At 37.2% G+C, this 14,510-nt stretch overlaps 1 protein-coding gene across 3 annotated transcripts in view; it reads left to right on the forward strand.

Moving 5' to 3' along the window:
* Positions 1 to 14,510, forward strand: part of SEL1L2 (SEL1L2 adaptor subunit of ERAD E3 ligase) — an 81,781-nt gene that overhangs the window by 23,734 nt on the left and 43,537 nt on the right. For 2 of the 3 annotated variants that reach the window (XM_053574295.1, XM_053574296.1), the window contains exons 3-7: positions 3,909 to 3,962; positions 4,380 to 4,439; positions 4,530 to 4,611; positions 6,151 to 6,305; positions 6,947 to 7,003. In XM_053574295.1, coding sequence (XP_053430270.1) covers positions 3,909 to 3,962; positions 4,380 to 4,439; positions 4,530 to 4,611; positions 6,151 to 6,305; positions 6,947 to 7,003 — 408 coding nt within the window. The remainder of the gene's footprint in view (positions 1 to 3,908; positions 3,963 to 4,379; positions 4,440 to 4,529; positions 4,612 to 6,150; positions 6,306 to 6,946; positions 7,004 to 14,510) is intronic. The other variant, XM_053574294.1, reaches the window with a different exon arrangement.

Here is a 14,510-nt window from a genome sequence, read left to right on the forward strand (position 1 = left end):
TTCCACAGTTTGACAACTGTAAATTGAGCTGCGATAAACTGTCTAGTGCAAATGTCCTTATGATAAAATGATTTTTTTTCTTCTGGGTAGATGCCCCGTAATGAGATTGCAAGATCAAATGGGAGGGCTAGTTTGAGTTCTTTAAAGATTCTCCATACTTTCTTTCAAAAAGGATGTACTAGTTTGCAGTCCCACCAGCAGTGTAAAAGTGTTCCCTTCTCTCCACATCTACACTAGCATCTGCAGCTTTGAGATTTGGTTTTTTGAAACAAAGTCTTACTCTGTCATCTGGGCTACAGTGCTATGGCACCAGCCTAGCTCACAGCAACCTCAGATTCCTGGGTTCAAGTGATCCTCCTGCCTCAGCTTCCCTATGAGCTAGAACTACAGATGCCCACCATAACACCCAGCTAATTTTTTCTATTTTTTAGAGTCAGAGTCTCACTCTTGCTCAGGCTGGTCTCAAACTCCTGAGCTCAAACGATCCACCCACATCAGCCTCCCAGGATACTAGTATTACAACAATAAGCCACCACAGTCAGCTCAAATTTTAATTTTTAGAACATGTGCATTCATTAGTTTGACAAAAATATTTTAAAAGTTAAATTTAGATATTAACTCTCTCCCCTCAAAATTATTATGTTTCAAGTGAAAAACAGTAGTCCTTTCCACTAAAAAGGAAGCAGCATCTCTGGAAAATGTCAAATTCCAGGTGTGGGACATAAAATGTACATGATGATCTTAAAACATATTATTACACCTAGATAGGAAGGATGCTTTCAGAAAATACTAGGGTTGTGACCACAGGGCTGAGCAGGCACCTCCATAGGCTCCTACTAGCCAAAGATGGAACAATCGTGCACCAGAATGAATAATTATCACAGTGGACTGGAACACCTAAAATATACAGTATTTAAATCCATTTTTCATGATACTTAGAAACAATGCTCATTAATCACCTTGGGAGATATGAGAGAGCCAACTCCTATTATTTTGAAAACTGATAAAGGGAAAGAGTCCTGTATTTTTCTTGACTAATTAAGGAAATTTTTCTCTATAGAATTATTTCAGCTAATAAATGAAGAAGGAATCACAGAATTAGAACATCATCAATTTGTCACTCCTAATGAATCAACAGACATAAGCAATTGTCATCAGTGGCTAACATTGCAAAGCAGAGATAAGAAATTATGTACTGTCATGCCCATTAGCTCAGTAGCTAGGGTGCTGGCCACATACACCCAGGCTGGCAGGTTCAAACCCTGCCCAGGCCAACTAAAACAACAATGACAACTGCAACAACAACAAAAAATAGCCAGGCATTGTGGCAGGCACCTGTAGTCCCAGCTACTTGGGAGGCTGAGGCAAGAGAAATGTTTAAACCCAAGAGTTTGAGGTTGCTGTGAGCTGTGATGCCACCGTACTCTACCGAGGGTGGCATAGTGAGACTCTGTCTCAAAAAAAACAAAAAACAAAAAAAATTATGTACCTATGTAAAAGTCCTTTACCTCCTTAGTTAGGTTTATTCCTAAGTATTTTATTACTTTTGATGCTATTTTAAATAGATTTTTTCCCTTAATTTTCTTTTGGATTTTTTGTTTTTAATATATAGAAACACAATTGATTTTTGAATGTTTCTGTTAGCATATGTAGGAGAAGCTAAATTTCAACTCTATCCTATTAGTTGTTTTGGGGTGGTAGGAACATAATTTGAATAACTTTTTGGATGGGAAATTTGGCAGTACCTATCAAAATTTTCAATTCATATGTATTTTAACTCAGAAATTTCATTTCCAGTTATTTACTCTGAAAAACATATATCTATGTATGTATATCAGTTCTTTTAAGGCGAGTCTAATGGTGATAAATTTCCTCAGCTTCTGTTTTTGTGGGGAAATCTTTTATTTTTTTCTCATTTTTGAAGAAGATTTTTGCCGGATATAATATTCTTGGTTGATAACTTTTTTCTTTCAGGATTTAAAATGTGTTATTCCCTGCTCTTCTAATCCACAATATTTGAACGTTACGGACTAGAAGAGCCTGGAATAATGCATGGGAGCATCCTTGTATGTGACCAGTGGCTTTTCTCTTGCTGTTTTCAATGTTCTTTCTTCGTCATCAGCTTCTGACTGTTTGATTATAACATGTCTCAGTTTAGACCTCATTGCATTCATCTTAGTTGTGATTCATTGGTCTTTTGAACTTAGATGCCTATTTCCTGTCTCAGATTTGTTAATTTTAAGTCATTGTTTCTCTAAATAACCTCTCTTTGTCTTTCTCTCTCTTCTTCTTCTTAAGATTCTCATGTCTATGTTGGTCTGCTTGGTGGTGTCCCATAAGTCCGTCAGGCTTTCTTTACTTTTCTTCATTCCTTTTTCATTTTGTTCCTCTAACTCAAAAATTTCAGATCATCTGCATTTGAATTTTCTGATCCTTTCTTCTGTTTTATCAAGACTAGTGTTGACCCCTCTAGTGAATTTTTTTAACTTGGATATTATATTCTTTAGCTCCAAAATGTCCGTGTTTTTAATAGCTGCTCTTTGTTGATATTCTCATTTTGTTTGTGCATTATTTTCCTGATTTAATTTTGTTTTCTGTGTTCTTTTGTGGTGTACTCAGCTTCTTCAAGATTATTCTGAATTCTCTATTAGGTCATTTATAGATTGCCACTTCTTTAAGGTTGGTTTTGTGAGATTTATTTTGATCCTTTAGTTGGGCCATGTTTTCCTCTTTCTTAGTGTGCCTCGTTATTTTTATTTTAATCAATTAATTTGCTGTGATTTCTGCATTTGAAAAAAAACAGCCACCTCTCCAAGTCTTTATAGACTAGCTTTACACAAGAGAAGAACTTCACCAATCAGCACAGTGAGAAATTCTGGGTGTCTCCCAGATCTTTGTTGGGGATATGTCTTCTCTGTGTTTGTGCCTATAATTTCCCAATTAATGAGACATGCAGATTTATTTTTCAAGAGTTTATAATCTCTGTTCCCTCTGCTGTCAGTCTGTGATACAGGTTCTCTGGCACAGCAATAAAACACTGAGCTCTCTTTTGTCCTTTGAGCCCTCAGAGATCAAAAGTATGCTTGTTTCATCAGCATTCTGAATTAAGTGAGACAAAAACCAACACATGGGCAGTCCCCTGAAAAGCCAAAACACTGGACATGTGTTCCATCTTCTCTTTATTTCCCAAAGTAGAAGCTATTAGTTGGGCTTTTTCTCCTAATAGCACTAATCTGTGCTGGCTTGGAGTGGGAGTGATCGTGCATGAAATGAAATGGTTTCTCTTACCTGTTTCAATGGACTGTTCTTGACTTTGAGCTTGCCTGCAATAATATGAATTCTTAACCTGTTCTGGAGTTCTTATGAAGGCTTTCTGGACAATATGTTGTTAAGTCAGCGTTCCTGTGGGAAATGTTGTTAAGTCTCTGTCCCTGTCTGAGACTTCCTATTCTACCACTTGCTCTGTGAGCAAACTTTCATTTTTTATTCAATATATTCTTTATTGTTTGAATATTTTATATCCATATTTTATTTTAAAAATATGAAGGAAAATATCCAAATTTAAACTTTAAAATCAAAGGAAAGATTTTCCTTTTCAAAAAGGAAAGCACAGAAAATTCATTGGTTTTATTATTATAATTTATACTAAAGTACAGTAAAAATTAGCCCATATTCTCATATATTATATAAACTTTCTATTATTGTGATCTTTCCCAAATTCTTGAGGCCTTTTCAAAAATGCAAAAAAGACACTTTATCATGATATAAGAAATAAATTAATAATACAAATTATTGTTGGACATTTAAAATACCACTTATCTATATAGATAAGAATAATTATGGAAAAAAAGAATAATTGTGAAATAAATTGATTTGAGTTTCTTTTTTTTTTTTTTTTTGTGCTTTAGGCATTAGGATTTTTGTCTTCTTATGGAATAGGAATGGAATATGATCAAGCCAAGGTAAAGTTGCTCTATTTTTTTTTTCTGGAACAAAACTGATTTCTTTAAAATGATATTAAATAGAGAATTGACTCTTCAAAGAAAGGAAGTCCAGTCTGGTGTGGTAGTTGAAAGCACAACTTCAATAGAGCAATTTAGCATTCTTCTACCGTAAGTCTCTTAAAGTCTCATATTTCAGGTTCTTTATTGAAAGTAATAACATCTGCTTCATAGGGATATAATGAAATAGCCAATGGCCTTATCACAGACTCCACAGCTTGATAAACCCCTCAATAAATGGCAGCCATCTTCATAGACGAAGAGAGTGAAATTTGAAATTTATTTTGGAGTAGCTCAAGGGTCATTACTAGGCTGAGAATAAAATAGTAACTGATGGTCTGAATTTCAAATTTAGATGACCAATATTTTTTACTTTAGGCATTGATATATTACACCTTTGGCAGTGCTGGAGGAAGCATGATGTCCCAGATGATTTTGGTTTGTAAATTAAATATTCTTGGAACCAAATTGGTATACTACAAATATGGCATTGTCTGAATATTAAAAATATATATGCCTGTGTTTTAGGGGTACAGATATTTGTCAGGAATCAATGTTCTACAGAATTGTGAAGTTGCCTTAAATCATTACAAGAAAGTGGCAGATTATAGTGAGTAAACCTCATAATTTATTTTAACATAAACAAATTGCCAAGCAATTAAAAAGATAAATACTAGTTGACATACATATATGCAAATACTAAACGTCTATGTTTTTAACATCTGTTATTTTATAATATTCTTTTAAAGCAATGTACAATTTCTACTTAATAGCTAATTTTCAAATAATTTTAAATGACTGTACTTATCTTTTATTCTTGCTAATATATATCCTCAAACAATTATGTTTTACTTGTTCTTGTAATGTTAATTCCTTAACTGAGAATTTGAATGTAGCACCAATAAATATTAAGCAATTTTCCTAAATCTAACATTTAGAATATGGGATGACTTGGTAAAGAAATGAAAATGAGGCACATACATTGGGAATATCTATCACTGTATTTGAGGACAATTCAAGCTGTCATTATTCTATTACCTTATCCTTTGCTACAAAAATAGAGTATGAAACTAATATATGTTCCTAGAATCATTTTCAAAGTTATATGTAACATTTCGTCTTGGAACATCACTGAATATGACTATATAATAGAGTTCGTTTTCTTTTTGTTTTTGTTTTTAACCAATTGCAAATCAAAGAACATAATAGAGTTTTAAATTAAGTCTTTGAAAAGGTGAATAAGGTAAAGTCAATTGATTAATTTTTGTATTCAGAATAATACCTAAACACACATCTTTGACACTATCAGAATCTAAGAAAAAAAAAAAAAACAAGAACAAACTACTTTTAAGTTAAAGATGCTATATATAACAAGATCATTTCATATGCTTAATAAAACTGGAATTACTATGTGCATATTTCAAACTGTAAACTTTGTTAGGTGTGTTCAAGAATATTTATCTTTATGTTTATTTTCAGACTATCCACATGAAATAATTAAACAGTAGTTATTACTTTTTCTATTTTTTTTTTGAGACAGAGTCTCACATGTCGCCCTGGGTAGAGTGCTGTGGTGTCACAGCTCATAGCAACCTCTAACTCTTGGACTTATGCGATTCTGTTACCTCAGCTTCCCAAGTAGCTAGGACTACAGGTGTCCACAACAATGCCCAGCTATTTTTTCTTGGAGTTGTCATTGTTGTTTAACAGGCCCAGGCTGGGTTTGAACTTGCCAGACCTAGTGTGTATGTGGCTGGAGCCAAAACCACTGAGCTACAGGTGCCAAGCCAATAGTAATTATTAGTTTTATATGGTAGTTTTAGTCTCAGAAAAAGTTAATAATAGAGGAGGGTTCTCAAATATCTCCTCTTTCCTTGAGCCTCCTTAGACAAGATCTTCAGTAGAGTCTGATATATGTTGATGCAGTATTTATATGGGTTGCAAAGAGTAACTTTCTTGTTTTTTTCAGAACCCAGTAAACAAAAATCAGCAAATAAATTTCTATTTCCCATGGATCTTCCCTCTGTGTTTGTGTACCAGATTTTTGCACAATTTAAGAAAATAAGCCTAACCATATTTTCTCTAAGTTGACTGCTATCTCTTGAAGCCTGTGTTTTGTAGCTATTCTCTGGCTTGTTTTTATTCACAGTTGCTGACAAATTGGAAAAAAGTGAAGGTATTCCAGTGGAAAAAGTGAGACTAACTGAGAGACCTGAAAATCTGAGTGCTAACAATGAGATTTTGGATTGGGACATATACCAGTATTATAAATTTTTGGCAGAAAGAGGAGATGTTCAGATACAAGTAATGTATACATAATAGACTGAATTTTTAGAATATGAAAATAACAAGATCTTCCTTCTCTCTGAGTTTTAGAGGGATTAACATGGCCCCACACTAAATGGGAGAAGGAAGAGAGACACAGCCCTAATCCTGTTCTGTCCCCTGCTGCTGACAGTTCCAGTGTAGTGTAGTTCCAGACCTAGTGTAGAGCTTGTTGCCATAGTAATAGGAATTTTTTTTTTTGCATTTCTTGCTGAAAAATTCATTTCCTAAAAAACCTAAATTTTAAGTATAGAAAAAAAGCACCATCTGATGTCAGTTTTAATATGAATGAACTCTTACAAAGATTGGAAGTGTTCTGTTTTGAGGACTGGAACAGCATTTGCATGAGTTTTGATAGCCAAGAATTAAGGCCCCTAGGTTTATGTGACAGTTGTTGCTGTACACCAGCAGGCCAGCTTAATGGATCGAGGAAGCCATATGCCCAGCAGCAACCAATTACCCAATAAAAAATAGAGTCTGGAACGTTTCCCTGATTCTTTCAATACATGCCAACCGCATCAAACTGAATCTACATACTACAGTAAAATCATCAAGTAAATGTTTTCTTTTCTTTAAAGTAATACTGCTGCTAAAATCAATTTCAAAATCATTGCTCCTAGGTATCTCTTGGACAGTTACATCTAATTGGGAGAAAAGGTCTAGATCAAGATTATTACGTAAGTCAATCTGAGAGTTCCGTCATATGAGGTGTGGAGGACAGGAGGAAAGTTGGAGGGGCATTGAAGGAGGAAAGAGAGAAGGTTAGGAGAGTGGCCAGGGAGACCCCACTGCTGCTTCCTTGATCAAATCTTCCCAGCTTCTTAGGAGGAGCAAAGTTCACCAAAGGGAGCATTTTCCTATCTGCCTTCAGGTAACCTTTGTAACCTAGTTACAAAGAGGTAGGAACTTTTCAGAAGAGTGGGGTCAGGGAAGCATCCATGTTCCAACAAAACCTAGCCTCTCCCTGCCCATGCACACTGTTGGGCTGGGATTAGGCAAGGAGAATATCCCCACCTGGTAGCCTTGAACATTCTTCTTTCCCAAAGGCAAGATGCAGAAAGTCCACCTTTGAGTTTCCTAGTAAGAAATCTAACGACCAACTTTATCCCCTAAATCAGAGGACAGACTGCATTTAATATTATTTAAAATATATTAAATATATTTATAAATTTGCAAAGCTCTTTTTAATTATTTTTCTTAACCTTACCTTATCCCTGTGAAGTTAGAAGGTTAATTAACTTATTCAAATTTATAGCAGAGAAAAAAAAACGAATGAATTTGACCTATATGGGAAACTCCTCAGTAAGAAGCAAGGGTCACAGGATGAGTTCTTGCCTAGATTCTAATAGTGGTTCCAAGGCCCTAGATCACCACAAACCTGGGAAGTAACTGAGATTCTTTTTTTTTTTTAATTGTTTCAGGTTAATTGAGGGTACAACAAATTAGGTTACATTGTTTGCATTTCTTAAGTAAAGCTCCTCTTATAATTGTGTCCCACCCTCAAGAGATGGGCCATACACCCTAACATTGTGCCCATTAAGTGGGAGCACACCCATCCCCATCCCCCTCCACCTTCCTCCTTACCCTCTTCCCCTCATTCCCTTGTTCCCCACCTTGAATTGATTTGAATTTTCCTCTTCTGTGGGCATGTATTTTACCATCTACTGGCTTCATATTGGAATTGAGTACATTGGGTTCTTGCTTCTCCATTCTTGTGATACTTTACTAAGGAGAATGTGTTCCAACTCTATCCAGGTTAATACAAAAGATGTAAAGTCTCCATCTTTTTTTTTTTTTTGTAGAGACAGAGTCTCACTGTACTGCCCTCAGTAGAGTGCCGTGGCATCATGCAGCTCACAGCAACCTCTAACTCTTGGGCTTATGCGATTCTCTTGCCTCAGCCTCCCAAGCAGCTGGGACTACAGGTGCCCGCCACAATGCCCGGCTATTTTTTGTTGTTGTTGTTGTTGTTGTTGTTGTTGTTGTTGTTGCAGTTTGGCCGGGGCTGGGTTTGAACCCGCCACCCTCGGCATATGGGGCTGGCGCCTCACTCACCGAGCCACAGGCGCCGCCCACAAGTCTCCATCTTTTTAATGGCTGAATAGTATTCCATGGTATACATATACCACAGCTTGATAATCCATTCCTGGGTTGTTGGGCATTAGGTTGTTTCCACATCTCAGCATTCATAAATTGAGCTGTGATAGTCTAGTGCAAATGTCCTTATTATAAAAAGATTTTTTTTTCATTCTGGGTAGACACGTATTAGTAGGATTGTGGGGTCAAATGGGAGGTCTAGTTTCAGTTCTTTGAAGACTCTCCATACTTCTTTCCAAAAACGTTCTATTAGTTTTCAGTCCCACACTCCCCTCTCTCCACATCTGTGCCAGCGTCTGCAGTTTTGGGACTTTGTGTTGTTCCTGAGATTCTTTTTAAAGGATGATCTTGCAACTCTTGTCATTCACAGGCGCCACATGCTCGTTGTGTCAGTGGAGCATACACACTTTTTCAACACAATCTGCCTGAGTGATAAAAACAATTACTTTATATGGCTGTTGCATTAAAAAGTGATGTTATTACTTTCCATTTCACTTTATATTGTTATTTTATGAATGTGTCTTTTGTACTGTAATTCATATTTTATATGAGATACAGTAAATATCAGGTAAATGTCAAAGTTAATTTCATAAAATATGATAAATAGGTAGCAATTTAAATAAGCGTATGCATCCCAAGACAGCTCCATTGAAGATCTTTAGACTTTTTAATCCTAATCATAACCAACATGTTATATTCTTTAATGGGAAGTTTTAGATTCACAATATTACTCCAGTGTCGGATTTCAGCCTACAGTGAGTTTCTCATGTTAACTGAAGGATGCATTAGCTAGAAAGAGTTCCTCATTTTCCATGAACATGAAATGTGATTGAGTGTGGCAGAACCCAAACCTCAGTTTTGTAGGAAAGGCATATCAATCTTTGCACGGTACAGAAAAATCCTACACAGTCAAGTATGTCCAGTCAGCTCTAGCCACTGTGATCACCAGATGGGAAGTGCAACTGCCTCCAGGTGAAGGTAAATGCAAACCCAGGGCTGGTACTGAAGGATTCCAGAGCTGTAGTGCAACAGCCAGCCAGTTGAGTATCACCCAGGAGGCCAGTCAACCTCTTCGGTGGGCCATTTGCAGAGGTTTCATTATACCTGTCTTACAGGGGCAAAGCTTTGTCTGGTGAAAGAAAGTAAATTGCTTTAAGACCCACATCTGGGGTTGTTTAAGAAGTAGAATTTGAACTTGGGCCTTCAGAATTCAAAATCTGTGCTCTTTTCATTAAACTTTTCTTTTGACCCAAGCCAAATAGATAAATGAGACAGCTTCTAAAATCTGTTTCCACATTTATAAAGCAAGAAGAAAGAATGATATGATCTCTCAAGTTCCTTCAGCTGTAACTTTCTGATAGTGGGTTAGGCCTCCTGCTTCCCATTCAGATATCCAAAGAAGGCAAATTTAATCCCAGAACGATTCCAGTGGTTTAGGTACTCTCTAAGGCAAACCCAGGTTGGTCCTTTCAGCTTCCCTCAGTCTAATGAATTTGAACTTATATGGAGGGCTCCAATCAAAATTTCAAAGTTTCAAAATTTAAGATTGATTGGCTTATGTGTCAGTTAGCTCAGTCTGCATAACAAAGCACTCCCAAACCTAGGTAGCTTAACACAAGAACCAATTATTTGATTCATGATTATGGCAGGTCAGCAATTTTGGGCAGGGTCACCTGAGCAATTCTGGTCTGGGCCAGGCTCAGCTAATCTTAGCTGGGTGTGCTCATGCTCCTGCAGTCAGCTGGCTGGTTTATGATGGTTTCATTTGTGACAGCTGAAATGACTGGGCCCTCTCTCCATGTGGTCTCACTCTCTAGCCAACTGGTCCAAGCCTTCCACAAGGCAGTCAAAGGTTCTAAGAACACAAGAGCAGAAGTCTCTTCAGGTCTGATTCAGAACTGAAAAATCACTTCTGCCATGTTCTTTTGGCCAAAGCAAGTCACAAGCCGAGCAAGATTACGGGGCTTCTCCTCACGATGGGAAGAGCTATAAAGTATTGTGGTCATTCTTGCCACTTACCATTTAGTTTCAAGAATTGACTTGGAATGTACTAATAGATTCAATAGTTGATTCTTATTTGTAGCACAATCAACTTAGAATGGCAGGGGAGATACAGAGAGGAGAAGGCAGAGAAAGAAAAAAAGTTGGTTTCCTGAAAGGCTGTTACTGCAGCTCTTTTTGTGTCCGGCTTCTTATCCTTTCAGGTCCCACCTACTCAAGTGAAGATTTCTTTTTTGTAAGTTTTATTTTACTTTTAATTGACAGATAGTAATTGTACCTATGTGTGGGGTACAATGTCACGTTCCAGTACATGTAGACATTGTGTAATGAACATAGCAGGGTAATCAGCAAATCCATCACCTTGAACATTTATCCTTTCTTTGTGCTGAGAACATTCAAAATCGTATCCTCTAACTATTTTGAAATATACATTATTGTCAACTACAGTCACCCTACTGAACACCAGAACACCAGAACTGGTTCTTCTTGTCTAACTGTAACTTTGTACCCTTTGACTAACCTCTCCATGTCCTCCCACCTCCTCTCCCCAGCCGCTGGTAACCACTATCCTACTGTCTGCTTCTATGAGATCAACTTTATTAGATTCCACATATGAGTGAGATCATGCAATATTTGTTTTTATGTGTCTGGCTTATTTCACTTAACATAATGTCTTCTAGATTTATCCATGTTGTCACAAATGACAGGATTTTATTCTTTTTATGACTGAATAATATTCCCTTGTGTATATACATAGCATTTTATTTATCCATTTGTCTGCTGATGGATCCTGAAGTTATTCACATCTTGGCTGTTGTGAATAAGAGCTGCAATAAACATGGGAGTGCATCTATCTCTTCCACACAGAGATTTCATTTCCCTTGGATATATTCTCAGTAGTGGGATGGCTGGATCATATGGCAGTTCTATTCAGAGATGATCTTCTTGATCAACTGTACTCTTACATCACTTATCCTATCACACTGTGTTCATCTTTCTCATATCCCATGTAACTCCCTAAATCATATTGATCTGTACTTGTTTACTGTCTGTCTCCACATAATAGAAAGACAATTGCTTATTACTATGTATTCTATAATCAAAATAGTGCCTGGTACGTGTGAATTACTCATCAAATACTTTTTGAATGAATGACTGCTAGCATCCTAAACATTCTACGTTGCTCCCCACCCTGAAAACTACCACCTAAGCCAATATACTCATGTTTCAGTTAGCCAAAGAAAATTATTAGTATGAGCCTCTCTTTAAATGTGAAGTTTATTGCTTAGCAAATTTCATTTCAGAATACCTGGAAATAAGTAGCTTGCTTTTTCACCCCTTCCTCATTGTTTGGTTGAACTAATCTCTCTCGTGAGTTGCCCTCACAGATAACTTCTTCACCCTGCTCCTCACCAAATTCTTAATTATTGAAAAATATTGTACGTGCAATTCTTTTTGTTTGTTTGGGGGGGGTGGAGAAAGGGAGTTTGTAGAGACAGACTCTCACTTTATTGCCCTCAGTAGAGTGCCGTGGCATCGCACAGCTCACGGCAACCTCCAGCTTCTGGGCTTAGGCGATTCTCTTGCTTCAGCTTCCTGAGTAGCTGGGACTACAGGCACCCGCCACAATGCCCAGCTATTTTTGTTGTTGTTGTTGTTGCAGTTTGGCCGGGGCTGGGCTCAAACCCACCACCCTTGGTATATGGGGCCAGTGCCCTACCCACTGAGCCACAGGCACCGCCCTTATATGCAATTCTTGATTACATTATCTTAATTTTTATGCACAAAGATTTTAATGCCATTTGCATGTCTCAGGAAGGGCTCAGAATGAATTGGATTAGGAAAGGGAGGTTTGGGAGTACATATTAAACTGCAAAATTAAATTAGACCTGGCAGAGGAATAATATCAAATTTGTAAGGGAAAAAAAAAAAATTGTAAGGGCAACTGCTTTGTCTGTCCTGCCACCCATAGAGAGAAAAGAACTAAGATCATCTCTGTTCAGGATGACCTACAGAGCCTGGGATAATAGAAATGTTCATGTTCATAATTGTTCTTAGAACAATACGTTTTCTTGGCATTTCGTTTTAGGGGAAATGGGACAAACTAATTAAACTAAAAATTTTCTTAGAGCCAATGAAGAATCATGCTCATTAAAAAAAAAGTAGAGAAGGTCTTAAATAATCAAATTTCACTTAACATAATGCCTACGACATACTATACTTCATCCTAAGGCACCATCAATTGTAAGATTACAACATTAGTTTATGTTCTACTGAGAAAGAAAAGAACTGCGAATATAAATGATAATATGCCATTGATAGTAAGAAGTATCCTAATTAATTAAAATGGGGTAGGGAGAGACGTACATTTTAGAATCAGTGAAATATGATGAGAGGTGCTTACTATAAGAAAGATAGAAGGATGGATGGACAGATACTTGATCTTAACTATTTCAGAGCAAGAACTCAGGTTAGCTCATATATATTGATGAGAGTAGATAGCATGGTGCTTAATAACTGTTTATACAATTGAAGCAATAGTATTCAGGGAAGGTAAATTTAAAAAGAAAGACAATTGCAAGGCCAAGTAAGCTATGCAGGGAAGGGGTGTGTGAGAGAGAGTCTTAATTCTTTGGGGTTAGTATGGGGTCATTATATTGAAGGGGAGGAAACTCCAGGAGTTTTATTTACTCCTGAAGAATAGATTATTTTCTTTTAAAAGTTCAATCTAGTTTTGAACACAATGAAATTTTTTTTTCCAGAACTGTCTATTTTAAGATATTTAAGAGCCAAATTATTAAACTGGAATTTGAGAATGATTTCTTAAAATCATAATGCTAGAGCCAGAAGGATCCATAAGGGTTAAAGTCCAGCCTACCTGGTGTAGAGGTTTACCAACATTCAGACACACCTGAAATGTTCCCTGGGTGCCGACCACGTGGCAGACACTATGCTAAGTTCAGAGCATTCAACATTGGAAGAGACAAAATATGCAGATAACGAAATCAAGGAATGACTACCACAACAGAGACAGGACAGGGTGCCCGGGGAGCACAGAGAAGGAGAATCTGAGTGAGGAAACCAAAGCTGGAGACGATAGGATTTGCATAAATTACATGGTTACCTAGGGACGTATTTGGGCCTTGCCTCAGTGGAGATATATTTTTTCTCAGTAGAAAAATACTATTCTGACTATTATTTTTGGTATTAATGTTTTCTAATTTGGTATATCACATATTGCTATAACTTTCTCTTATCCAACTAACACTTTAGATTATTTTATCTTCAGGATTCCCTAATGCTCACACATTTCACTGGCTTCTATTTCTACCAAATAAAATAAAAGTTCTCAGCCTGGTATTCAAAACTGTTTATAATAATAACCCCATCTTAGTTTTGCAAGTCTTAGCTTTTGGATATTTGATTTCAGCCATACTGAAGTAATTACTATTTTCTCGTTTCTGAGACAGAGTCTCACTCTGTCACCTGGGCGAGAGTGCCATGGCCTCAACCTAGCTCACAGTAATGTCAAATTCCTGGACTCAAGCATCCTCCTGCCTCAGCCTCCTGAGTAATTGGGACTACAGGCACATGCCACCATGCCTGGCTAATATAATTACTATTTTCTTTTCTTTCTCTTTTTTTTTTTTTTCCTGAGACAGAGTCTTATTTTGTCACCCTCAATAGAGTACTGTGGCATCGTAGCTCACAGCAACCTCAAACTCTTGGGCTCAACTGATCCTCTTGCCTCAGCCTCCCAGGTAACTGGGACTACAAGTGCCCACTACAAAGCCTGGCTATTTTTAGAGACAGGGTCTCGCTCTTATTCAAGTTGGTCTCAAACTCCTGAGCTCAAGCAGTTCACCCACCTTGGCCTCCCAGAGTGCTAGGATTACAGGCGTGAGCCACTGCACCTGACCTAAATTCTTATTTTCTGAACACACCTTGGATGTTCCCATCTCCATTCTCTTCCACATATTATTCTCCCAGCCTCTGACTCATCTCCATCTTTCACGAGACCTCTATCATTTTCACCGTCCTCTTTACGCCAGAGAGGCAGAGTGCCAAGCACATGGGAACTGGATT

The sequence above is a fragment of the Nycticebus coucang genome, chromosome 21 (assembly GCF_027406575.1).
Source record: "Nycticebus coucang isolate mNycCou1 chromosome 21, mNycCou1.pri, whole genome shotgun sequence".
In the NCBI taxonomy this organism is placed as follows: Eukaryota; Metazoa; Chordata; class Mammalia; order Primates; family Lorisidae; genus Nycticebus; species Nycticebus coucang.